This window comes from Anastrepha obliqua, chromosome 3 (assembly GCF_027943255.1).
Source record: "Anastrepha obliqua isolate idAnaObli1 chromosome 3, idAnaObli1_1.0, whole genome shotgun sequence".
NCBI lineage: Eukaryota > Metazoa > Arthropoda > Insecta > Diptera > Tephritidae > Anastrepha > Anastrepha obliqua.
Window position 1 is genome coordinate 40,958,711 of NC_072894.1, and position 27,948 is coordinate 40,986,658.

General features: G+C 36.6%; 1 protein-coding gene across 1 annotated transcript; it reads right to left on the bottom strand.

The window, feature by feature from the left end:
- On the bottom strand, positions 1 to 27,425 carry LOC129241929 (uncharacterized). The gene is made up of 4 exons (XM_054878478.1): positions 27,227 to 27,425; positions 19,075 to 19,332; positions 3,817 to 3,989; positions 1 to 1,255 (listed from the first exon to the last, which is right to left on the bottom strand). The coding sequence occupies exons 1-4, from the start codon at positions 27,423 to 27,425 to the stop codon at positions 116 to 118; spliced, it is 1,770 nt and encodes a 589-aa protein (XP_054734453.1). The 3' UTR covers positions 1 to 115.
- Between the last annotated feature and the right edge of the window lie 523 nt (positions 27,426 to 27,948).

Here is a 27,948-nt window from a genome sequence, read left to right on the forward strand (position 1 = left end):
TATCAGAATAAAAAAATGTTTTTATTATTAACTCATTGTAAAACACATAAGATACTGTAAGAGCGAAACACATAATTTAATACATATTCATTAGTAGTATTTAAGCATTAACCCATCAAGCAAAAACATTAATAATTCTTTCAAGTTTGAATTTATCTTGAGCTTCTCGTAGTGTAAGTTTCTTAGTTTCCGGCAGGAATAGAACACCCAACACAAAAAATACCAGGAAGAATACGCCAACTGTAATGAAGTATGCATCAAGCCTATCCGGATCAAGGTGGCAGCACTCAATTATGAGCAACACCAACATTTCGACAATAAATGAAATGGCGATATAATACGACTTCAAATGTAGCGGAAATGCCTCCGTCAGATATGCGGAAGATGAACTTCTAAAGATGCCCGCAAACAGTTCCAACACGAAGAGTATATACAAAATTGAGTCCGGTTTAGTTGGATCCAAAATATTAATTGGTTCATGGTAAATAGAACCAGCGCCGATCGCCATGCCCCCACAAACTAAAGCACCAATTAGCGTCAATATTTTTCGACCTGTCCAGTCTATTAAAAATCCCGCAATAAACGAACCCAACCATAAAGACAAACCGAAAATAATAAATGGCCAAGTGTCAAAACCAACATACAGTACACTTGACGTTACTAGCCCGATAGTGGTGAAAGGCGAGAAGGACAGCGCAATTAAGCCACGGTACAGGCAAAACTTCAGGAGTGCCGATAGGCTTAGGTTGCTGTCGTAACCATTGCCCTCAACGTAACGTTTATGCTCCCCAAGCTGCTGATACGTTTCCTGTGTTACAACGAATGGACGTTGCAGACGCCGCAGACAATCGATGGCCTGGTTTTCATCGTTACGCAGTAGATAGTAAATGGGAGACTCGACAACCAAGAAGTATGACATTATGCATGTAAGTACACCAAAAACGATTACGATAATGCCATGCAGCTCCGTTGGACCAAATGTTTTGTAATACGATGATGTGACGGAATCGTAGTGTGTAGTAAATAAAGCAATTTGCATGAATATGCCAAGAGTGAAGCTGCCTGCTTCAAGTATTGCGGCGATCACACCCCGTTGATGGCAATCAACCTCTTCGCCAATTAGCACCAATAATGGCACAAAAGTGAGACCCACTGCAAAACCGTTCAAATAGCGAGCTGCTGCTATCGCGCCATATTCATGAGGAAGCGAAACAGAGAGTATACCGCCGAGCAGAACCAAAAAGCCGGAAAATAACTAGAACGATATAAAAATAAAAAAATGTATTTAGTTTAAATATACGAGTACATACTGTCACCCACAGCTTATTTGATGCAGATATGATTTTTTTGTAAAGTGTTCTATTAGTCCGGGAGCCAGGGGTCATTTTGACCTCATCATTTCATGCCGACTAATTTTAATACTGAAGGCAGTCTCCATCGAAAACAAATTTTTAATAACTCATTTAATACTGGTTTTTTTGTCTATTGTTGACATTTATTAAAAAAATAAAAAAAATAAATAAATAATTGGCGCGTACACTTCTGTTAGGTGTTTGGCTGAGCTCCTCCTCCTATTTGTGGTGTGCGTCTTGATGTTGTTCCACAAATGGAGGGACCTACAGTTTCAAGCCGACTCCGAACGGCAGATATTTTTATGAGGAGCTTTTTCATGGCAGAAATACACTCGGAGGTTTGCCATTGCTTGCTGAGGGGCGACCGCTCTTAGAAAAATGTTTTTATTAATTTTGCTTTCACCGAGATTCGAACCAACGACTTCTCTGAATTCCAAATGGTAATCACGCACCAACCCACTCGGCTACGGCGGCCGCATTTATTAGATTAAAAAAAAATAGTCAGCTGCGCCGTAGAGGGGGAAAAATACGCCAGCTGGACAGGCGAACTTGTAAAATAAATGAAGAAGTAAATTTTTGAAATTTTTTTACATAATTTTGGACACATACGAAAATATAATAATGGTGGAAAGACCGTCAGCCGAAGCATTGAAAATTCCGCGCACCGCCGAGATGTATGAACGCAATGATACATTCTTGCTTCGGCTGACCGTCTTCCCACCGCTATAAACGCAGCTGACCATCATTATTATATTTTCATATGTGTACAAAATTATGTACAAAAATTACAATCGGTATAAAGTAGTTTTACTTTTTAATTTATTTTACAAGTTCGCCTGTTCAGCTGACGTATTTACCCCCTCTACGGCGCAGCTGACTATTTTTTTTTATTCTACCAAATGTCAACAATATTTCAGCAATTCAGAAAAGAAATCCGGCATCGTAAAATAGCTGAAATTGTACCTTCAAGTTCGTCAACAGTTATTGAGCGCTTTATGGATGAAAATCGTGTGGTAAATAAGGGACGACAGACCCAAAATAAGACTTTCACAGGAAAAGAGTGTCGGTGGCTAGGGGCGTCAAGTGAAGAAAAATCCACCAACCAGCGCCTCAAAGTTAACTGAAATGTCCAAAAAAAATGTCCGATTTTAGTAAGACTTACCATGCAGAATCTGTTCGAAGAATACTGAGAAAAGCAAATTTAACTGGCAGAAAAGCCCGCGATAAACCTTTCGTAAGTGCAAGGAATAGAAGCATGAGATTGCAGTTTGGGTGTGATCATCTAAATAAGACCCCAGCATTTTGGGGGACCATACTTTTTGCAGATGAGTTAAAAATGCAATTATTTGGACCAGATGGCGCGAGGCCAATACGAAGTTCAAGTCCCGAAATTTGCGAATAACACAGCGGTTGCAACGTTATGATTTGGGCATGCATGACATCAAAAGGCGTTGGAAATTTTATCCTTATTGAAGAAGGAAGCTATGAGCAAATATGTTTCTTTAAAAATTCTCAAAGAAAATTTGGCTCAAAGCGCTAAAAAATACAAATTGAACGGGATTTTTGCTTTTATCATGAAAACGACCCTAAATACAAGTCACAAATAATACAAAGATCGTTAATATTTCATATAAATGTCCTCACATTGTTGGAACTCCTGCACAATCACCAGATTTGATCGTCAGCGCACAAACGGCGTTGTCTATGGTCATCAACTTTGAGCTCCTGGGTCAGTTGGATCTTGTACGGGTGTAGCCCCAAGTCCCGACGCAAAATTCGCCAAGTTGAAGTCTGCGAAAGGCCAAGTTCTTGTGCACGGCGAGGAATAGACTGCCTCGGGTTCTGCTGTACACTTTCACGGACCGCGGCAATGTTCTCGGCTGATCTTGCATTCCTTGAACGTACGGGTGTTGGCTGATTGTTTACTGACCCGGTCGTCTCAAATTTGGCCACCAAACGTTGAAGAGTCGACTTTGAAGGGCCACCACGTCTACCGAAAAATGGGCGCAATGCGCGCAACGTTTGCGTTTATGAACACTCATTTTGATAATAAAGTTTTATCATTTGAACGCGCTGTGCAAACGTGTAACTTGCCATGATGATTTGGCATAAACAACTGAATAATAAAAAAAAGATTTGACAGATGTCACCAAAACAAAATGGCTGCCACAGGGCGCCAAAATCGACCCGCGCCAATTGAAAAACCCTTTACTTTTGAAATTTTAAAAACTTGGTTGCTCTTTTTTAATTGTAGCATTTAAGCTGGGGCGAGAATTCTCTGTATGTTTGTTTGTTTTTTTTTTTTTTGCATTTCTAGTTGCATAGTCTAGTTTTCCATTTTCACAAAATATTATGAAATACGGAACTCCTTACCAAACCATCGTATCTGTATCAAATAAGCTGTGAGTGACTGTATGCATATCCTTTTTACTAAGCAGATACTTAGTAGATGGTAAATACTTACGTATATAGGTCTCTTTGTAATGCGGTTCGTTATGAAAGCTGAGATTAAAGCTCCAATAATTGCCGCAATGTACCAGCAAATCAATATGTGTGTGTCTGTTTCGAAGCCTTCGACTTCAACAAAGCCACAACTCCAGGCTAGGTTCATGCCACCGGCAACTAGAACAAAGATAGCTGAAAGTAAAAAAAGTGTGAAACTAAAAGTTTATAGATGAAGAATTTGAATAAATCAGTGAATTTTATTTTCGTTAACTTGGTACCACAAAAACACAAAATAATTAAATATTTAGGAACTTAGTAGTTGGTACAGCTGTACGATTAGTCACGGAACTGTATTAAACATTTTTATGTAATATATAGGTAGGTAGGTTAGATGGCAAGAGTACCCCAGGTACACTACAAGACGCACTTACGCGCCGTTTTGATACCATAATGTGGACCACTAACTGCAAAAAAATTTAAGGAAGAGAAAACTATCTACAGCCATCCAGTGCTGCTGAAGTAGTGGAGGAGAGAAAAGGGATCTAGGCTGGAGAATTTCCTCAAGCCATGCCCAAAGGGCACGCTAAGAAATCTCAAGCTCCTAGCCGCCAGAGCCGGACATTTGCAGAGAGAGTGCTCAACAGTCTCTTTCTCTGCAGCATCCCTACAGCTTCTGCAATAGGGGTTGTACGGAAAACCAAGCTTCTCCGCATGAGTACCGATCACCCAGTGACCAGTGAACACCGTTTGACGTTTGAGTTCCTTCTTACAGGAGTTCACCAGAAGAGAGCTGCAATACGGCGACGACAGGGCCTTGATCGCAGCTTGACTAAGCATTTTACATGCTTGCAGGATCGCGAAGACCTCTGATTGAAAAACGCTGCTCGTTTCCGGCAGTTTAAAGGAGACCGAAATGCTGGCTGATTAAGAGAAAACCCTCGCTTCTACTCCAAATTCCATCTTGGATCCGTTAGTGAAAACAGAGGTACCTATAGCCGTGCCGACGCTCCCCTCTTTCCAATCTCGCCTGCTCGGATAGATAGCCCTAACACAGCCCTCAAAACCCAGTTTGCGAATGGAGTGGTCTGTACGAAGTACAGAGAAGGAAGGGGATCTGCTTCAAGATGCTATTATATCCTGCAGGAAGTTGCCTACAGAGGCCAATCTTCTTTAAAACATTTTTATAATATCCTCAAATTCTCGACATATTTATTAACAAAACAACTTAACAAACTAAAAAATTTCAAACTGTGTTATTTTTTTAAACAATTTTGAAGTTTTTTATGTCGGCTTTCAAGGAAGAATATTTCTACTTTTCAAAGAATAAACGAGTTTTGTAAGTAGAATTAAGCTAGTGTAAACTTGGTTTAAAGAGACCAATTTTTTGACAAGACCGAGGGTAAGGTCAGCCCCCGAGATATGTACACAATTCCCTTTCAAATACCCGAAAACACTTGCATACCAGAGTATTAAAAATTAGTTCAAACGAAGGTTGTATGTAACAGCATAAAGAAATTGAGATAAATATAAACAATTACATACATACATATGTGCCCATCTACTTAGAATGATGAGAGGAGTAATATGCCCATCCGTGCGCAACTCGCAAATTATCAAAAAATGTTCTACCCCAAAGGGTACTTTAATTCCCCATAACCAGACAGACTACAACATTGTTTTTGCGTTTACTCTCTACCATATTCGCACAGTTGTTGCTTATTCAATAACACTTGTATGTATAGAGGGGAGTCCCCTAAATATGAAGAACTTGTTTTAATGCAGTAAAAACATAAATATGTAAATATATACATGCATATATAAGTTTAAAAAAGTGTTTAAAAGACAAATTCGTAAAAATTAAAAACTTAGTGAAGAGTTGCCAAAGAAATGTAAGATCAACACAGCTAAAGCTGCTTGCATCATCAAAAGCAAAGACCCAATTTAACGTTTGTGGAACACTGATGTGAATTGGGAGAGAAAAATGAGTCTGCTAAAACCCAATGATCTTAATATTGATAAACTGCGCTTCTTTGACAGGCACTCTTATAAGAAGCAAAGCTAAAGAAATTTCAGTGAGACTCAATTACGACGACTTTAGTGCATCATCCATTAACCCTGCAGTAGTCGCGCGGTCTACATATGTAATCCACCATTGTTAAATTTTAAATTTCTTGAAAATCGTGCATCGATTTCATTGGAGATTTTTGCTACTTGTCACTAACAAATAGAGAGTCACTCTCAGTGTTCCGCTGTTAATTGTCGCATGCAGTTGTCTCGCTAGAGGTTCGTGAAATTCATGGTCTACGTATGTATGCCGCGCGACCGATTACGTAAGTATTTTAAATTAGGTTTTATGCTAATAGCTAGTTATACTTTGTAAAGAAAAGTGGACTTTTGGCATACTTTTTCATTTTACAATTTTGTGGAACTTTTCTGATAATATTTACATATGTACGCTACTCTGCTGAAATGACTTTGGACGAACAACTCTTGTCCTTCAGAGGGCGTTGTTCTTTCCGGCAGTATATTCCAAATAATTCTGCTAAGTATGGACTGAAAGTTTTTGCACTTGTAGATGTTCATTACCCATACACCTATAACTTAGAAATTTACGCCGGCCCGATGGTCCATTTCGGTTAAGCAATGAGAGATTTGATATCGTGATGAGAATGGTGCAACCAATTTTGAATAGACATATCAATTTTACTATGGACAATTAGTTTTCCTCTCTGAAAATAGCAAAGCAATGATTTGATAATGGAATTACAATGATTGCTACCGTTCGAAAAGATAGAAGAGAAGTTCCCCGGGAATTTAGAATAGCTAAAGGCAATCCAATATGCTCCTCAAAATTTGGATTTCACTCTCCATATACTCTGGTTTCTTATGTACTAAAAGCCAACAAAGTGGTAATAGCCATGTCTACAATGCACAATGATACAGCGATTGATTCTGACACTGGAGATCAACGAAAGCCGGAAATAATAACATACTATAATCGCACTAAAAATGTCGTTGATCTGGTTGACAAGATGTGTTCTCTTTATGACGTATCTAGGAATTCAAGAAGGTGGCCGCTGACTAAGTTCTATAATCTTATAAACCTCAGTGCTCTCAACGCAGGGCCCGTAATAAAAGCACCCGTAAAGTGTGTAACGCTTGCAATAAACGCATTTGTCCTGATCATTCCAAGACTGTATGTTCGTCATGTTTCGAAAACAATTAAAACATCTCAATTATCTTCTGGTTATTTTATATATATTTTATACTTTTGTGAAGTATCTTAATTTTTTGTTAAAAAATGAAGTTTTGGTTTTAATTTATTTTATGTAAGAACAGAAAGTTTATTTATGTTATTTTTGTTTAATATTAATAAATTAAACAATAACAAGAATATTTAAAACAAAAGTAATGGAAGAATTAAATATTTATCTTTTGTATTTTTAATTTTAAAATGGATTACATATGTAGACCGCGCGACCAATTACGCCAGTTTCAGGGGCGCGACTACTGTAGGGTTAATCGAGATGATGTCAAAAGTTTTACCGAAAAGGTATCACATTTGATTGAAGGATATGATTCGCGAAGCATTTGTAATGCGGATGAGACTGGATTGTTTTTCCGAGCATTACGCGACAAAATATTTGCATTAAAAGGCGAAAAAGCTGGAGAAAAAGAACGTATTTTTGTTATTGGAGTGTTAACTGTTTTCCAAGAATTGTTGGCCATCTCGTCTGATGAGGAAATGCAATAGAAAATGAGATTGACGACAAGTTAACTTCCTATTAAGAGGCTTACTTAGCTGTAAGAAAACCAAAAGCTTTTTTTCTAAACCAGAACGACCTTGAGAGTGTTGAATTGCTTACTGATCTCCAAATAGATTTCCAAGGTACTGAAATTAAAGGAAAAACTCGCCAAAGCTAAAATTTCTGACTTTTTTAAAACAATTTGAATATTTTGTTTAATAAATTTTATTTTTTACTTCTTGAAAAAATGTTGATGAAAATTTTTTGTTTGTCTTATATGTATGTATGTATGTATTAATATTCTTTTTTGGAAATAAAACTGTTTAAACATACACCTGTACACATTTTTATAAACTCGTCACACATTTTTCTCATAAGGAGACAAATTTGTCAGTCCCTTAAGTGTCCACTTAAGAGAGAGTACACTGCATTTATTAAAGTTAGACTTTTTAAAATGCTAAAAGGTCATATATAGACATATATATACCATTTTACAAGAACATCCCATTACTTCTGCTATTTTTGTATATTTTGTACGTTTTTCGTAATGTTTTTCTTTTCAAGTGGGCAGTGAGGCTTTTTTCCATTTTCGTGCGCAATAACGATTTTAAAGGAAACACGTATATTTTTAACTTTAACAAACAAGAATTTTCCGAAAAAATTAGCTTTAATTATCTCAACTAACGATTTAAATAGAGCCGCGCTATTTCGCTCTCCAGCGCAAAAATAGGCTTGTCACAATGGGTCTGTTGCGTCAGTTCCGGCGACTAATTTGACTAAGAGCAAAATACAGGGTGGCCCATATAGCGTTTGCTTTTTGAACCACCTATTTTTTTGAGAATGGTAACACAAATGACATGTCAAATGTGTTCATAATTTACTTAAAGGTTTGACATTTACAAAATGGTACGCTATACGCTTGAACAAAATTGGCAAATGTTGAAAACCTATTTCCAAAGTTGTAAGTCTTCTTCTTCTTTTCTGATCTTCACATCGGTGGCTACGTCAATAAGAAAAATTGTCGGATTTGGGGCTCAGAAAATCCACACGATACTGTAGAGAAGCAAATGCATCCACAACGAGTCACTATTTGGTGCGGTTTTCGGTCTGGCGGCATCATCGGGCCACTTTTTTTCGAAAATGAGCGAGGAGCCGCGGTTACAGTAAATGGCGAGCGTTACCGTGACATGCCCGACGAGTTGTTTCCAAAAATTGTAGAGGATGACATGGACGACATTTGGTTTCAACAGGACGGTGCAACTTGTCACACTGCCAAAGTTACACTCGAACTTTTGGCTACCGTTTTTGAAAACCGAATAATTAGCCGAAATTATGATATCAAATGGCCGCCTCGGAGCTGTGACAAAAATAGAAATGCTATGCAAACCATCCAGAGACGATTGGTGCTTTAAAACACGAAATCGAAGTTGCCATTCATGAAATTGGAGCCCAAACAATCGAAAATGTGCTTAAAAATTGGGTTGATCGAATGGCCTACTGTAAAGCAGTCATGTGAACGATATTATTTTTCATTCCTAAATGACAATGTTCAATCTTTAAAATAAAAAAAAAGTTTGAAAAAATATTGATTAGTTTTTTTTTAAAGCCGATTCAAAAAGCAAATTTTATTGTACATGGCCCACCCTAGATTATGTATAATTTAGTCGAAGGCGCCAGATAAGCCCCGTGCATGGAGGCACACATTATCACTCATAACATATGTATAATCTACTTTATTCTCAGTCCAATTCGTTGCCACAACGCACACATTGTGACAGGCCTATAATATGCATTTCGAGTGAAAAATAGCTGAAAGAAGCATTAAAAAATTAACGGGAGTTATTGTCCGATATTATAGGGAAGTGACAGCATTAAATAGACATATCTATGTAAGCATTTCAGTTAATCTTCTAAGGAATAACAATTCAGCTGTGAAAATTTCAAGAAATTCTAATCATTATTTCGTGAGTTATTGTGCTAAGAATGCCGCTACTTTTGTTATATTCAAACCAATGGAATTTCGTTCAAGCAAAGAAATGGCTTGAAAAGTATTATAGGGTCTCTGATCCATCAGGAACAACAATTAAACGATGGTTTGCTGATTGGAAATGCGGTCGTAGAGTCATCGATGGTGCACAGCGCAGTGGACGTGCTACTGGGCGGTTACATCGCGGTTACATCAGAAAATATAAAAAAAATTCACAAAATTGTTCGTGAATGATCGAAAAGTGAAATTGTGTGAGTGAGATAGCAAACGAAAGGTGGATGGTGGATGGTCTATCCGTTAAACTAATTAAAAGTTGTCCTGCTTTGATTACGCCTTTAAAGCACATTTTCAACATGTCACTTTCTGCCGTAGTTTTCATTGATAACTGAAAATTAACTTTTACTACGCCTATCCTTAAAAGCGGCATTGATAATATTTTAATATTGACAACTATAGGCCAATTAAGGGCCAATTAGGCCAATCAAGGCCAAGATAACTACAGTTTCGAAAGTATTTGAGTATATAGTCAGAGACAAAATATACTTTTGTGTTAAATATTTGTTATGTCCCAATCAACATAGGGCTTTCCGGGCAGATCTACACTAACGAGTTCAGCTGTCTTTATGGAGTCGAAATACGAAGAGGTTTCCAAATGGATACAATCTACAAGTATACAGATTTTTATAAGGATTTTGATACGGTATCTCACCCAATATTATTTGCTAAACTAGAGGGTTTCGGCTTTTACTTTAATTTTTAAGTGTTTAATTTCCTATCTTAATAATGTCGACTGTGTGTAGTTCGACTTGATAATGTATCGTCTTATTCTTTTGTTGCTTCGTCTGGTGTTCCTCAAAGGTGGACCTAGGTCCGTTACTATTTATCCCCATCATTAACAATATTTCCTCCTATTTTTCATTAAGTAGTTTTCTTCTATACGCGGATAATCTAATTATGAAATTAAATGCCCAGAAGATCCATCCATTTTCCAGAGTATATAGTTGGTGCGCGCTTCATCGTTTGTTCTTTAACATTAAAAATACTCTACATTAATACTCTACTTCGTATGCGAAAGGTTTTAATATTGTTCCAACAGCTTACTACATCCCAAATTTGCCGCTAAAGTCAATTAGTGAAATAAAAGACTTGGGTGTTTATTTTGACTCCAAGCGCAGCTTCACCACCCACATAAACTTTATTCTTTCTAAATCGTTCGCAATTTTAGGCTTTATTCGTCGAAATAGTTCTTTATTTTCTTAATATCCTTAAACTGTTGTACTTGTCCTTAGTTCGGTCCCGGTTACAATACGCGGAATTTGTCGGAGACCGTTTCATGCAGTCTGTATTAATAGATTAGAGTCTGTTCAGAGAGCGTTAGGTGCTTTGCTTTGCGCTCCATGAAAATCGTTGATCCCATTCCGTCCCATCACTCTCGTTGCTTATTAATAAATCGAATGTCCTTAGAGTCTAGGCGTGTTCTGTTGTCGATGTGTTTTGTCTTTGATATTTGTGCGAGCCCAATAAATTGTCCGTATCTGCTCAATAAAATTAATTTCAATGTTCCTTCACGCATTTTCCGTTGGAATGAATTGTTTTTTGTGGATATTACTAAAACTGTTTATGGAATGAATGCTCCTTTTAGAAGGATGCTAGCTCAATTTAATGCCTATTATTCTTCCTTAGTCTTTGATTTTCTTACACTAAGTTTACTTTTAAGAAGTTACTTATAAGACTCTTGTCATAAGGTCTTTGTTTGTATCTACCTATGTCATAGTCTTAAAACCTCTTGTTTGTTGAGTAAATAAATTAATAAAATATTGCATGAGCATTTGACTACGAGAAAGTGGGTGCAGCGTTGGCTCACTGATAACTCAAGAACGTCTTGATGAATCAAAATAATGTCAAAACTACATTAGTTGAACTTCGAATTGGTTTCACATCCTACGATCGCTATTCGCCGACCTAAAAAAATGCTCGCCGGTAAGAATGCTCGAATGAAGAGGTGTTCGCTGAAACTGTGCCCTATTTTGAGACAGAAAATAAATCGTTCTACAAGAGTGGTGTTGAAATGTTAGAGCGGTGCTCGAATGATTGTGTTGTTTTTAACGGAAATAACGTTGATGAATAAAGCTAACTTTGAACAAAAAGAAACGTGTTTTCTTTGTTAGGCCCGGGACTTTTCAGCCCATGCGTTACGTAAACAGTTTATTTAGTAACATTTTGTGGGCCAATATGGTTGGAAAGCGAATTAAATTCTCTCAAAATTCTAAAAATCAGCGCATTGAAAGCACAATCAGCGCTAACCAGCCGCAACCAGAAAATACCATGACTTCGTGGCTTCGCTGAGGACACTGTCATACAGTAGCGTAAATTGTATGCCAAGGCAAAGAGTTTTGGACAAATTTGCAAATATTTAATACAGAATTTCTTTTTTGTTTACATCCATTTTTATTTTCTTGATAATTGGTTACCAGTATTGTATTTAGCAATGTATAGATAAGATAAAGCTGTGTGCCACAACAGAGCACCCCAATAATAGATAAGGAATGTCAAACTACTCATACCCCCGCGCGTTGTTTTTGTGCTGGTTATTGGTATCGATAATCCCTATTTATTCAAATGATACCATTTTGCTTGAATTTTTTATCAGAAGGAATATATTCATTCAGATAATTTCTTAAGAATTGGGATAGTCGAGTACTCTTTTGGTATATGAGATTTGTTCTAAGCAAAGTAACTTTTAAAATTAAATTCATTCATTTATTTGTTATGTTGGTACACAGGGGCCATAACCAACCTTTTTACATGTTTAGACATAATAATGATAGAATACAAGGTTACGCCATCCGAATTCGTTGTGTCGTCAACGCTAACGAATATTCGAACAAAAGGAAGTGGATTTACTTAGTTTTAAGACGTATTTGAAGGTATTTTTATAATTCGTGTTTTCGTAATTGAACATGCGGCTCTCCATTTTTTATTTTGCTTAATTTAAAAATAAGAAATCTTAAAATCACAATATTACCAAGCCATTCATTGAATACTTACTCACAGGTTCTTTGTTTGTTTTGTTTTACTTCTATTGATGACGTCGACCGGTTGTCAAAATCGCGAAAAATAAAATAGCGATTTTCGGAAGGCTTCACCTTTAGTATTCTGTAAGCACATGTAGACATATGCGTTTGTAGATGAGAACTGTTTTTGCATTTGTGAGGCCGGAATTCCGTTATTTGTGTTTTTAATTTTAAATTATTGTATCGGGTGTGTCTTTAGCTGCATGAGAACTATCGATATCGATAATTATGATTTGACAGCTGAGAATGGCAAACTTGGTGTTGATATTTCTGTTCAGTAGAATTTGGCAAATCATCATAAATCTTTTGACGCCAAAGCAACGCGTTCAAATTGGAGAAATTTACTTTGAAAACAAAAAAAATATATATTCTCCAAGTTCATAGAGCGAAGTGTTGAAGAAAACGTGCAAATGTCGATGCCTCGTCTTTTTCCACTTATTGACTTTTATCTTTCTACTATGTGGAAGATTTTACGCAAGGGGCTCTTGACTTAAATATGCCTATAAAATACAGCGCCTGCAATAATAGAAGCCATTGCTGATTGGGTACATTTAGATTTATTATTCAGATTTGTTGGAAAAATTGATTCACCTTCTAGCGAGCGGTCACCGTAGCCGAATGGGTTGGTGCGTGATTACCATTCGGAATTCACAGAGAGAACGTTGGTTCGAATCTCGGTGAAATACCAAAATTAAGAAAAACATTTTTCTAATAGCGGTCGCCCCTGGGCAGGCAGTGGCAAACCTCCGAGTGTATTTCTGCCATGAAAGAGCTCCTCATAAAAATATCTGCCGTTCGGAGCCGGCTGAAACTGTAGGTCCCTCCATTTGTGGAACAACATCAAGACGCACGCCACAAATAGGAGGAGGAGCTCGGCCAAATACCCAAAAAGATTGTACGCGCCAATTATATATATATATAATCTTCTAGATTATAATAAAAAAATACATTCTAAAAATATTTATGTTTTTTATTATCATTTTAAGTTCTCAAGCTCTTAAACAAAATATGATAATGCGATGCTTTGTGAGGTAGGTCAATTTTTGACAATTCACATATCCGTACCTCATGAAACTTCTTTTTATGTATGTACATTAACGCTCTCTGATTTAGACTTGCGTGCTTACCGACGTTTTGCTACTGTTAAAGCACCACGATATTGAGCCACCTTACACGTCAAAAACAACACCGTAATCATGCCCCAACAATAATATTCACCGGATTTGGCCCAGATACTTTTTTATATTCCCTAAACTAAAGGCCGCCTCTACTTCGTTGGAAGCTTAAGAGCTCACGAGCTTACAAAAGAAGAGGTACTTTGCTGAAGCACTGCAGAAGTGTATGATACCTACGCCCATTGGAAGTGACAAAGTAGATATTGGTGAATAAATATTTTTTGAGAAAAATAAAAAGTTGCGTTTTGAACAAAGAAAAGAGAGAAAAAGCGGTGCAGTTGGCAAAAATATTCCGACATCAGTGAATATCCACGTGAAGAGGAACTCGCCTCCAGGCGGAAAACAGCTAAAAGGTTCTCCATTGCACCAACTTAGGTTCAAAATGTAAAAAGGGTGTTTAGCTCTGAACAGAAACGAAGATACTGAAAGAGAAGCAAAACCTAAAGCCCGCTAATTATACGAAGAGATTCATAAAAAATTGTACAGTTGCGTATTGGTTGCACGCTTCGCTGACCGACTGAGAGGCAGTTACTCACACCAGCAGCAGTTCCATGTCACGAAGAGTAAAGGGAAAATGAAGAAGACATTTAAAATACAAAAGAAATCGACGTTTGGAAAAAAGTTTTTGATTTGGCTAGGCCGCGTTCATACAAGGAAACTTTTGTTGCTCCAACTTTGCGAATTCTCTTTTGGTATTGCCCGTGTCCTTCACACAGGGTAACTCTGTTGCTTGCACTTGTTTTAGTTTATTTTGAGAAATGAAATGAAAACACAAGACGTATTGCCCTACTCGAAAAAGCAATAATTTGATTTAAAGCCAACGATGTGCACATTGTTTCCCAACAGAGCAATCCACTAAATTGTTCAGAGCTACGCCCTACGGAACGATAATAGGAAGTTGTTAAACGAAATCTTAAATAAAAGTAATATTTACGAAAGCCTTTGCAAAAAATGAAATGACTTCCTAAAAAATAGAAAGAATCAGCAAAGAATGTGGCTGCATAAAATGTGCAAGTGGTAAGGACAAATATGCATTTTTTTTAGAACTTCCAATGCCTGAACTTTTGTTTCTTGACTTCGATTAATAACTGTTAAGCGTGCTAATGTTTAAGTCGCTTACTGTTTATTAGATCGGCTTCTTCTCCTATTCTCTTTTGATCTGCATTTTCACAGTTATATGCATACTTTCCAATAATGTTTCTCTTTAGTATATAAGAAGTATTGAAGTACTTAAATACATACGAGGGGTGTTCAATAAGTACCCGTGTTAGAAATGAAGACACAATTTTTTCAAAAATTGTATTTTTTATTTCTTTAGAAAGATAAACTTCTCACAAAGCTCCGTCTATTTTTTTAACCCCTCCAAAAAATATGATTTTTGGAACTCTCCCAAATACACCTCTGTCTTGACGATAACTTCCACGTTTGAACTAAATTCTTTTCCCGTGAACCATTTCTTAATGGTAGGGAGTCAGATCGGTAGGGAGACCAAATGCGGCAGTGTCTCCTTCAATTTTTTGTGAAAGCGTTCCAATAACTCCCTGTAGTATTGTCCAGTGATCGTTGTTCCATGAGCATAACGCATCCCTAAATATTCTCACCATGAGCTTTCCGGCCGATGGGGCTGTCTTCGCCTTCTCTGGAGTAAATTCACCGGGAGAAGTCCATTATTTTGATTATTGCTTAGTTTCTAGAGTGCAATGATGAATCCAGGTTTCGTCAACGGTGACAGTTCGACGTAAAAATTCCTTCGGATCTCTCTTAAATTACTCCAAACACTGCTTCGAAGTTAACAAATGTATCCGCTTACTGTTGCTTATGAGCAATCGCGGCACCCATCGGGCCCACAATTTTTTCATCGCCAACTTTTCATGTGAAATATTAATTGCTGTTCCGGTCGACACACCTATGGTTTATATTACTTCGAGCACTTTTGTTCGACGATCAGCGAGAATCATGTCGTCTACCGGGCGTCCTGCTCGCTCCTCATCAAAAACGGATCTTCGGCCACGTTTAAATTCGTTGAACCAATATCTAACCGTAGTCATAGATAGCGAAGCATCCCCATAGACAGCATTCAACTTTACTTTTTTCTCCTCGCATTTTTGTCCATCCAAAAACAAAGAGCGAATTACCGAACGATACTGCTCTTTTTCCATCTTATCGAAAATTACGAAACACGTCTTACTCGAGTAGCTGCCAAATTCAAATTAACCAATCAATAAGTCTGAAATTTATTTCGCCGTGGTTTGATGGATGGCAGCATACGATGCTAACACCAACTTCCCTCAGAAACGCGCTCATTCATCAAACACAGGTACTTATTGAAGCGCCCTCGTATGTATATAATTTTCCGATACGTATGAATAAGCAAACTGTTCACTAACTGTTCGCCGATTCATCGGTTATTCTTTTTGAAGAGAAAGAACATTAAATGTGAAATATCACTGTTTTGCAGAAACTGTTTTGGAGTAAGCTCCTTCTTAACTGATCAAATATGCGGCAATTATACAAATGTGCTGATTGAACAAAAAGACTGCTTTTATTAAATTGATTGTGGCCCTTATATACAGGGTATCTAGTGGTAAAATTAGAAATTAAAAAAAAATTACTAATTTATCTTCAATAACTATTTCAAAAAAGACAAGTTCAGATTTTATTTTTTAAAAACTATTGCCTTACTTGTTAACTTGTACACTTTTGGAATTTGGCCTCCGTACCACAGTAGGAGTGATGCCCGGATGCCATTAACCTCGCGAAGGATATTTTCTTTTAGTGGTGAGATGGTCGCTAAATTTGTTATCATAGACTTTACTTTTGCGGTACCCCCACAGAAAAATGAAAGTAGGCTTCATCATTCCAAATTGAAGATTATCTTATGAAATTGTCTCGCAAAAATTTTTACGGAAATTGTTATTGTCATGGTACTCACACTCACCAACGTAAACGTACGCTCGTATCAGCTGACACGATGAAACTGAAATGAGAGCCCCATGTAAATGAATTCTTACCACCATTCCGTTCCGTAGGATCGTTGTTTCAACGTGTCAGCTGATATGGGCGTACGTTTACGTTGGTGAGTGTGAGCACCATTAGGCTTGAGTGCTAGCCCGATTTTTTGGGTTAAGCTTAAGATTATTCCTCAATATTTCATGAACAATAGATTTAGAAAGTACCACAGCCCATGCGCACGGACTGGCGCCGCTGGGGGGCTTGGTTGTGTGTTGTTTGGCACCGAATTTGTTGCTTGGAAACTTTGCACCCAAGAGCGAATCTAATCTTTATTGTGGGATCACTTAAGTGTCTAATATTGCCGTCTGAACAAAACTAATGTCGAGTAGTTGCGCACGAATCATTCATGTGTTCACTCGTCGATTGCGACATCGTGACTAGTAGGACCGTCACAATGGGCCCGTTCCGCCCGTTGCGGTAACGACGTTGACTGACAGGGAATTAGATTATGTGTATTTGTGTCGCAGGCGCCACATACGCGCCGTACGCCATGCCGGAAAGCACAAAAATTGGTAACTTTCTACTTTTGCCGTACGGGAAGTGCGGTGCAAATGATAACCGTTTAAAGAAGAACAATTTTGTATCGTGCAAATTTTTTTCCATGGTGTTTTTATATCAAATTTAATGCAGAAAATAAATGGAATTTAAATGAATTGACTCAATTCAAGTGCACCATTATCTTTTCGATAAAACGTCTCCTTTCTGTGTTAACCTCGTAACTTAATTTTTTTCGAAATTGAGAGTTTTAGTGAAAAACACTCATTAGCACTTCTGTTACGTGAAACAAAACATACAATGTTCATAATGATTATAGAATTTTTTTTCAGAGCGTTTCGATTTTTCTCGTATCTACATGTTGGAATTCAAAAACCTCGTATCTACTATAAGTATCGTATCAAATAAGTTATAACTTTTCATAGAAGTTAAGTAACTCTAAACATTTTTATCAATTTACTGAAAATTATGATTTTGTAGATACGAGGTTAACACAGAAAGGGGACGAAAAGCTTCAAAGAGTAGAGAAAATGTTAGGCTTAACCCTGCAAAATAAATGTGCGTCCGGATCCCGAAGTTATGATCGCACTCATCACCTACGATTACTATAAATTCTTTTAAAAACCACTTCCGCTTCAATAAGCATACATTTTATAATATATTTTACAACCAACAAAGACCTGTTTATACATCATTAAATATGGTATTTGCTTTTACTCAAAGACCATTTGCTGTTTTTTTATATGCGACAATATTTTTATTGTGACACCAGGTTACGTTTTACACATCACGCCAGTCAAATGCGTTGCCGCAACGGACCCATGTGACAGCCCATAAATAACCCGCACGAAGAACCCCGCTCACACGGTCAACAGGTAAGGAAGATAGCTTTAAATTTATCAAATCAAATTTTGCCACACACCCTGTACAAGTTAAATGCTTACTTATGTACATACATACATACATACCCGAGGAAAGGAAATCCAATATACTTCGCTGGAATTCTTGAATGTATTTTATGCCATTTAGTGCATTCTATAAACAAATAATTTTACATACATATAAGACCTAATGCAAGTAAATGGAAGCAGGCGCAAAATTGTAAGATGATGACGTTAGCAAAACGTGCGAATAAACAAGGGCGCAGGCGTGAAATTATGATCAAAATTGTAGCATGAACGTATAAATGTATGCAAAATGTCTCCCTAAGAAATGAAAATTTGTTTTGATTTCTAGAGAAACAATTCTGCCATTCAAAACATTTTTCTTTATTCATTACCGTGGTTTGTAGTTCGAACTGCATGAAAAAAAATAGTGGCAGTTCGGGATGAAAATTTAAGTTGCCGGAAAATATTTACGAAGAATGTATATATTAGAGGTTATGAAAAAATTCTAGTCCACGTAGGTACTAAAGAAGGTATGGAATTTCCTTTTCTAGCTCTATTTATAATACACTGACTTCACTGAATACAAAACAGACAAATAACCTTTTTTGAATCGTAATGCCACTTTTTAATTGCCTGGCTATCTAGCAGAAAACATTCATAACTTTATATGTAGTATCAAAAATAAATATGTAAAAGATGTAGTCTTCAAATTTCAACCGGACACTCGGGTTTTAAAACTAGTTGGTAAAACTTATTAACTTATTTTATTAAAAACAAAAAAAAAAAACAGTGACTCCACTCCGAGAGTGCCCTTTGCATTTGATTTCATTATGACTTTGTTGTGACATAAAATTCATTTTCATTTTAAAACACAATGCTATCTATGCCCGCTTGTATTTACCTGATCCCACTGAGTTCGATTGTGGTTTATTCCTTTGGTTGCGAGCAAACCAACCTTCCGTAGGTGGCATAATTTGTGGTGGGCGTTGAGGTGTGGGAGCGTAGCCAGGGGGTATCGATGATGCTTCGACATGAATAGCCACTTGCGCTGGTGGGAAATTCGGTGGAAAATAAGAGGATTGAGGAGGAACTGTAGATCGTTGGGCTGTGACGTTTACAGTCGGTTGCACTTCCGAATTTATACCGCCTTCCTCCATTTCTATTGTTATAATAGTATTATTTGTATATCTCAAATTTATCAAATTAATAGCGTACTAGATAAAAAAAATTATAATATTCAGCAATTTATTCACAAGCGCGTTGTTGCTTGCCCGTTTTAATACTGAATACTTAAATCAGTATGCCTATCACATATCAATTTGTGAGCGCAGCTAAGTGAGTGAATTTATGTGAGCGTGAGAGCTCAATACAAAAATGAGTGATTGCCGTTGTCATATCGTCAATGGTAGCGATAAGAGTTTATGATTTGGGGCCAGTCGTGAAGCAAGTTTCTCGCTCTTTAATGCTTGGTGCTTGGAGAGAAATGATTTGGTGTCTAGTGCACTTTTAGTACGGGGATCCCCAGCGCTTTAAAAACATGAAATAATTGGAAGTAAGCGAAGTCAAGGCACATTTAACAGATAGCAGCAATAGAGCGAAACCATTCATTTTGTGTATTTTGTTTCTATGTTTGGGCTTAGTCACACTTGAATACCAAAATCTCGAAACGAAGATTAACAGTTTGGGTTAATTTAAGCGAAATACATGAACGAATGAGTTTCGTGCTTTCTGTAGCATAAAAGTCGGCAACACTGGCTAGATATTTTCGTTTCTTCACCGTTCATTTGCGTATCCAAAAATCATGGAGAAGGAAGAAAGAGCACTTTGTAATATAAAATATTTCTGTCACATTAAAATAGAAGAATAAAACGAAGCAAGGAAAGAATAACGAAGCAAAAAAAATATATACGTGCACTTATGTGTATGTATGTACATTTACAGTTTTCGTACTTCTCTATCTTTCCACCTTTCCGCTTAAGCATTGATTTTGCACTTTGCATTTGAAAATTTTAATATCGTTAATAAAGAAGTATTCATTAATTAAAAAAAAAATTCTAATACGTTTATTCGGTGGAGTTTGATACTTAAGAGTTGGCAACACTATTTATTATATAGCATTGAGTAAATAATAACACAGAGTCACAATCACTCAATTCTTGGCAAACGATCATACACATATACCTACACATATATGCGGTCGGTCGGGAGCACCGATCAATTAGCTCGTAACAAGGTAGATTTAATAAGGTGACAGCATTCACCCAGCTGAATTTTTCGCCGTAGGTATGGCTTACGTCAAAATGATATGTTTTGTTTGAATGTATTGGTATGTTTACATTCGTATGTTTACATTTGCTTGCTGATTTTGACGTGATGCTTGCCCCAAACGCAACAACAAATACATGTAGGGTTTTACTTATATGTGTTTGCTGTCACCTGTAATAAATCCGCCTTGGCTCGTAAACAGAAAGAGTCGTGTCGATCTGGCTTCGCCCAAGCGCTGAGCAAGCGTACGGTAAATGTACGTATATATATTATGTAAAGCGTTTTTCAGTAAGAGCGCTTAAACTTTTTTTTGAATAAAACACAAACGGTTTGACTTTTTTAACTAATTTTTTTTTTATTATCGAGCTTGAACATATGTATACATTTAAGTATGAAATTCGATTTCTTTTGCATGACCACCGCGTGCACGTTTTACGAGGTCCAATCGTTGAACCCAATTTTCGACCACTCTTTTGCATAAATCGACCGAAATTCCAACAATTTCGCGTTCAATATTGGCTCTGAGCTCACAAATCGTCGCCGGCTTGTTACTGTAAACCAATGACTTCACATAACCCCAAAGAAAATAGTCTAGAGACGTCAAATCACACGAGCGCGGCGGCCATTCGACCAGTCCATTTCTGGAAATAATGCGCTCATCGAACTTACTTTTCAACAAATCAATTGTAGCGTGTGCTGTGTGGCTTGTGGCCCCGTCCTGTTGAAACCACATGTCGTCTAAGTCCATACCATTCAATTGCGGCCAAAAATAATCGTTTATCATGTCGCGGTATCGATTTCCATTCACAGTAACGTGGCGATCGTTCTCGTCAACGAAAAAATATGGGCCAATTACGCCGCCGGCATGTAAACCACACCAAACAGTGATTTTTTCGGGATGCAACGGTGCCTCATGAATCACGTGTGGATTGCTTTCTGCCCAATAACGCATATTTTGCTTGTTGACAAATCCATTGAGCCAAAAGTGAGCTTCATCACTGAAGGTGATTTTTTGGAAAAAAGTACTCTTAAAGTAGCAGCAACAGAACGATTATTTTCATAAAAAATTTGCACGACTTGCAATCGTTGCTCAAGTGTGTAGCGTTCCATGATGAAATGTATACTAATGAAGTTTACAAATGACAAGCGAAAAATAAAAAATATTGCGTCGTTCGCCCTCCCTATCGGAAAAAAGTTGAAGCGCACCTATTGAAAAACGCTGTACATACATATGTTTACATAGATACACATGAATGCATCAAAGAGGATAGATAAGCAAATTAATAATGAAACTAAAATTTCAAATAAAGCCATGTACACCTAATTTCATTTTTTCACGTTGTTTTTAAACGAATTTAATTTAACACGAGTTAAAAAGGAAAAAAATAAAAATTTACATGAATGGTATCGTTTTAAAAGAATATTTAATATTTTATAATTTTTTCTTGAATTTAATAGCGCAAATATAGTGAAATTTTTCGCCGGATGTATGAAGTGTTTAAATTATTATAGTTTGAGGAAAAGTCTCTGAGAATGGGTAGATTTTACGCTCGCAATTTAATAATTTATTTCTTCTAATATATTTAATGAATTAAAATGTGTAAGCACGAAATAAATTCTTAAGTGAACTGTAAACGAATTTTTTTAATATTGTTTTCACCTAATTCTCTTTTGACACGATTTTTTGAGAACGTTTCTATGATGTAAAAAGAGAATTAGGTGTACTTTATTGTACTTGGTGGCGCAAAATTAATCACTCTATCGGAAGATTTATAATTTTTGTATGCAGTTTACAAACAGATAAGCAATGAAGCGCGTAGAGCTAAAAATTAAAAAATAACAACTTGTTTTCTTCAAAAAGCAAACGTATTAATTTCGCGCCACCTGGAATATTGCGCTAACCTGTTCACAATAACAGCGCGACATGTTGCAACGTTTTTACTGTTTTATTTACTTTTCATTAAATTTTTTTATAAACATACACTAATACATGTGTAATACTCTCTCCTAACAGGCACCTGTCTTAAACGGACACCTCTCACAAACGGACAGTTTTTCAGTACTAAAACATTCTTAAGGGTTTTTGAAAATTTGTCCCTCTCATAACAAGAAGCGGACACTTGTTTTCCACCCCAAAGGGTATTTGAATCCCCCATAACCGGACAGTCTACAACATTGTTTTGCGTTTACGCTCTACCCTATTCGTACAGCTGTTGCTCAGAGAACGTTAACATTGCATTGACGTTATTTGAGTTGCTTACTCAATAACACCTGTATGTATAGAGGGGGATCCCCTAAATAAGAAGAACTTGTTTTAATGCAGTAAACACATACTTACATATACATACACGTAGTTTCTTATTGTAAGCATACGTGAATCGCAAAGTCTAAAGCAGCGTGTAGTTTAAAAGACAAAGTTGATGTAATTGAAATTTATAAAAATGTACGCGAGTTTGCAAAGAAATGTAAGATCAGCAAAGCTCAAGCTGCTTGTGTCATCAAAAGCAAAGAACAAATTTTACGTTTCTGGAACATTGATGTCAATCCGTAGAAGACACGAAAAAAACGTTCCTTTGTTAAGCACACTTATAAGGAGCAAAGCCAAAGAAATTTCAGTGGGACTCAATTACGACGGTTTTAGTGCATCATCCATCCAAAGGTGATGGCAAAAGTTTTACCGAAAAGATACCATATTTGATTGAAGGATATGATTCGCGAAGCATTTATAATGCGGATGAGACTGGCGTGTTTTTCCGAGCATTACGCGACAAAACATTTACATCAAAAGGTGAAAAGGCTGAAGAAAGAGAACGTATTTTTGTTATTGGGAAATCTGCAAGACTTTGGGTGTTTTGTAACATAAATTTGAACAATTTCCTCGTTATGTGGCAATCAAACAAAAAGCTTGGAGGACGGCTGATTTGACGAAAGATTTTCTCGTGCAGTTCGATAGAAAAATGATACTTCAAGAGCGGAGCGTCGCTTTATTTCTATATAATGCGGCTTCCCATGACCAAGGCGTTATAAAAAACTTTAAGTTCATGTATAAACCGTTATTTTTAACACATTTCGTTTCGGACGGAAGAGAAAAATTCCGCTATGGAGTTATCAAAATCAATCAATTTATTAAATGTTTATTTCATACACAAAGTGTGGGAGCAAGTGAGTCCACAAAGTCATTAAAGCTGGGTTTGGAAAAACGAATATGCCCAATAACGATAGTAGTTAGACGAAGACCAGAAGGCGAACTTCCGCTATGAGCACTGGCTCATTTCTCCAACGATATTAATCAAGTTAAGAGCAAAATCAAGATGACACGGAAGACTATCTTAATTTAGATAGTGAAATATTCATTAATGATGAAGGTCAAGAAAATAGCAGTAGTGAAATGTTAACTATTTTCCAAGAATTGTTGGCCATCTCGTGTGAAGATGAAATGCAATAGAAAAGGAGATTGACGACAAGTTAACTTCCTATAAAGAGGCTTATTTAGCTATAAGAAAACTAAACGCTTTTTCTCTAAACCAGAACGACATTAAGGGTGTTGAACTGCATACTGATCTTCAAATACATCTTCAAAATACTGAAATTAAAGGAAAAACTCGACAAAGCAAACATGTTTGACTTTTTTAAATCAATTTGAATATTTTGTTTAATAAATTTTATTTCTTTATTCCTGAAAAAATGTTGATGAAAATCCTTTCTTTGTCTGTATGTATGTATGTATGTATTAATATTCTTGTTTTGGAAATAAAAATGTTTAAACATACATCTATTACACATTTTTATGAACTCGTCTCACATTTTTCTCATAAGTGTACAAATTTGTCAATCCCTTAGGTGTTCGCTTAAGGGAGAGTACACTGTAGTTCTTAAAGGGTATATCAAGAGACGCCTCTATGTTTCAGATTTCACTATTTTCATTCAAAATATGGCTCTTAACAATTATAGGCGAAAAATTATATAATTTAAATATCCACTATGAGCTCCTCTACAGGTAAAATCCGCCCAACAGTCCTCACATGAATGTTTGATTTGTTGAGAGCATCGATATATCGATGTTGAAGGTGGGCCATGTCAAATTTGCTTTTTGAATTGGCTTAAAAGCAACTAATCATATTTCTTCAAACTTTTTTTTTTATTTTGAAGATGCAACATTGTCATTTATGAATGATAAATAATATCGTTCAAATGACTGCCACGACTGGCTTTACAGTAGGCCATTCGATCAACCCAATTTTTACGCAGATTTTCGATTATTTGGGCTCCAATTTCATGAATGGCAACTTCGATTTCGTGTTTTAAAACATCAATCGTCTCTGGATGGTTCGCATAGCATTTGTCCTTAACGGCTCCCCACAAAAAATAGTCCAACGGGCTTAAATCACAGCTCCGAGGGGGCCAATTGATATCGGAATTTCGGCTGATAATTCGGTTTTCAAAAACGGTAGCCAAGAGTTCGAGTGTAACCTTGGCAGTGTGACAAGTTCCACCGTCCTGATGAAACCAAATGTCGTCCATGTCACTCCAATCAAACTCGTTGAGCATGTCACGGTAACGCTCGCCATTTACTGTAACCACGGAAGAAGAAGACTCACCACTTTGGAAATAGGTTTTCAATATTTCCCAAATTTGTTCAAGCGTATGGCGTCCCATTTCGTAAATGTCAAACCTTTAAGTAAATTATAAACACATCTGACATGTCATTGGTGTTACCATTCTCAAAAAAATAGGTGGTTCAAAAAGCAAACGCTATATGGCCCACCCGTATTACTTAAAGCATCTTCTATTCGCCATTTCCCCGCGCGCTATCTTTATGTTCGTTTTATTTTGTTGACAGCGTTGGCTCTTGCGACTTGTTTAGTTAGACCAGAGGTATAAAATAAAAACGAAAACTTTTGCGAATATCAAATTTCCTGTTTACGAAAAATCATGTAGACGCTTGAAGATATTATTTGGCTCTAGCGGCTAATGGTTAAACCAGAAAGCGCAAATATAATATTATATTATAACACTGTGGAACAAATTCAGGTTAGCAAAAATTAGGTCCATTCTGAGAGGGGTGGGTGAAAATAGAGGCGAAATTAGAAGACCCGTATCGCGCCGTTTTTTTATGTTAGTTCGAATTTTTTTTTAATCGGCCTTCGAAGTTCGAAATCGGAGCCGATTTTCGGTATATTGTTTCATAAGTACCACAAAAATTTTCGAAATCAATTTTTTCAAAAAATGTAATTGTTGCACAGGTCTCCAGCAATAATTTGGCTTTTACAGATTGAAAAAATATCAATTAGTCGACGAGTTATAGCCAAAAAACCATATAAACAATTTTTCTCCGATTTCGAACTTCGAAGGCCGATTAAAAAAAAATTCGAACTAACATAAAAAAACGGCGCGATACGGGTCTTCTAATTTCGCCTCTATTTTCACCCGCCACTCTCAGAATGGACCTAATTTTTGCTAACCTGAATTTGTTCCACAGTGTAATTTAAGCTGCATAGCAAGTATGAATGCTGGTTCATATAGTGTGTGTACATGTATACAAACCTACACATGTGTGGCTTTAGAGCAGAATTGTGTTTTGCATTTGTTAGGAATAAATTCGTTCACTAGTGCGTATGAAAAAACTATATATTTTTTTAAAATTTAATACTACACCATGAATTACTTTCAGAATTTTATTAAAATTTGTCCCCGCATCACACATAGACATCACACAACCTAGTTTCACAACGCAGTCGCAGAAACAAACGCACCGTGTCTCTATCGTCGCTACATGTACGACTCAACATCAAATCACGGCGCCAATTTTAAAAAAATTTTTGTTTATTTTTTTACTTTATTTATATTTTTTTAATACAAGCAAAAATTGTATGCGTCAAAAGTTGTGCATGAAAATATTAAAAAAAATTTATTTAATTTAATGTTGTGTGGTGTTTTGAATTTTTGTTATGCAAAACTTGGTGTGGTGACTATATTGCCTTTTGATTTCATTTTGCTACCAATAACGCGCAACCATATTGAGCCACCTCATGCGTCAAAAACGACATCATAAGCATGCCTCAACGGAAGTGGAAAAGTAGATATTACTGAAGAAATAACGATTTTTAGGAAAAAATAAAAAGTTGCTTTTTGAACAAAACTCGTGAAAGAAAAGGTAATGCAGTTGGCAAAAATCTCGCGACATCAGTGGAAGTCCACGGGAAGAGGAAACCGAACGCCTTCATGTGGGCAACATCTAAAAGGTTCTCCACTGCGCCAACTTATGTCCAAAAATGTAAAAAGGGTGCTCAGCTCTGAACAGAAACGAAGAGACTGAAGGAGAAGCAAAAACTCAAGCCCGTCAAGTAAACGAACCGTTTCTTACAAAATTTTACAGTTGCGTTTTGGACGTCGCAGCATATGTCAAAGGCAATTGTCCGGACAGCAGTTTAGAAAGTAAAGGGAAAATGAAGAAGAAGTTTGGAATAAAATCGGAACGTCACTTTTTAATTGTACGGCTCATTAAAGATATTTAGGGGAAAGCATACGCAACTTTATATTATATAATTGATTTTGTGCAAAATGTAGTCTTCAAATTTCCACCTGACCCTCAGGTTTTAAAACTAGGTGGTAAAACTACTGTTAATAAAAACAAAAAAAAAAAAAAAAACAGTAACTGCACTTTGTGTTTGATTTCATTATGACTTTGTTGTGATATAAAATTCATTTCCATTTCATAATGCAATGTTGCTTGTATCTACCTGATATAACTGAGTTCAATTCTGGTTTATTTTTTAGGCCTAACCAACTTTCTGTAGGTGGTTCATTTTGTGGTGGGTGTTGAGGTATGGGAGCGTAACCAGTGGGTCTCGATGGTGCTTCGGCGTGAATAGCCACTTGTGCAGCTGGGGAACCGAAATTCGGTGGAAAGTAAGAGGAATCAGAAGATTGTCGGGCTGTGATGTTTATTGCCAGTTGCACTTCCGAATTTATACCGCCTTCCTCCATTCTTATTGTTATAATAGTATTATTTGTATATCTCAAACTTATCAAATTAAAAGCGTACTAGATAAAAAAAATTATAATATTCAGCAATTTATTCACAAGTGCGTTGTTGTTTGCTCCTTTTAATACTGAATACTTAAATCAGTACGCCTATCACATATCAATTTGTAAGCGCAGCTAAGTGAGTGAATTTATGTGAGCGTGAGAGCTCAATGCAAAAATGAGTAATTGCCGTTGTCATATCGTCAATGGTAGCGACACAAGAATGATAGAAAGAAGATTGGGCCCATCAGAGAGTACGTGACGTCACGTTTGCTGAGTTGTGCAGTATTTCCAATCATTTGCTCTTCGCAATAAATTTAGTGCTTTTTTATACCGAAAATGCGAAAATTTTGAAGTTTCGTGTTTGTATCTTTGTTTTTTAATTTGAAGCTACCGAAACTTTAGGTTAAATAAAAACTTTATTATTATACAAAAGAAGGTTAATAAAGGCCACTCTGACAAAATTTTAATGCTAATGAAAATT

Excerpts from the sequence above, each read along its gene's own strand:
- LOC129241929 (XM_054878478.1), bottom strand. The coding sequence starts at position 27,425 with ATGGAGGAAGGCGGTATAAATTCGGAAGTGCAACTGGCAATAAACATC. Across the intron at positions 19,333-27,226 it reads AAATGAACCACCTACAGAAA|AAATGGAGGAAGGCGGTATA; the intron begins GTTGGTTAGGCC and ends TTATAACAATAG. Across the intron at positions 3,990-19,074 it reads ATCGAACTCAGTGGGATCAG|CTATCTTTGTTCTAGTTGCC; the intron begins GTAAATACAAGC and ends TTTTACTTTCAG.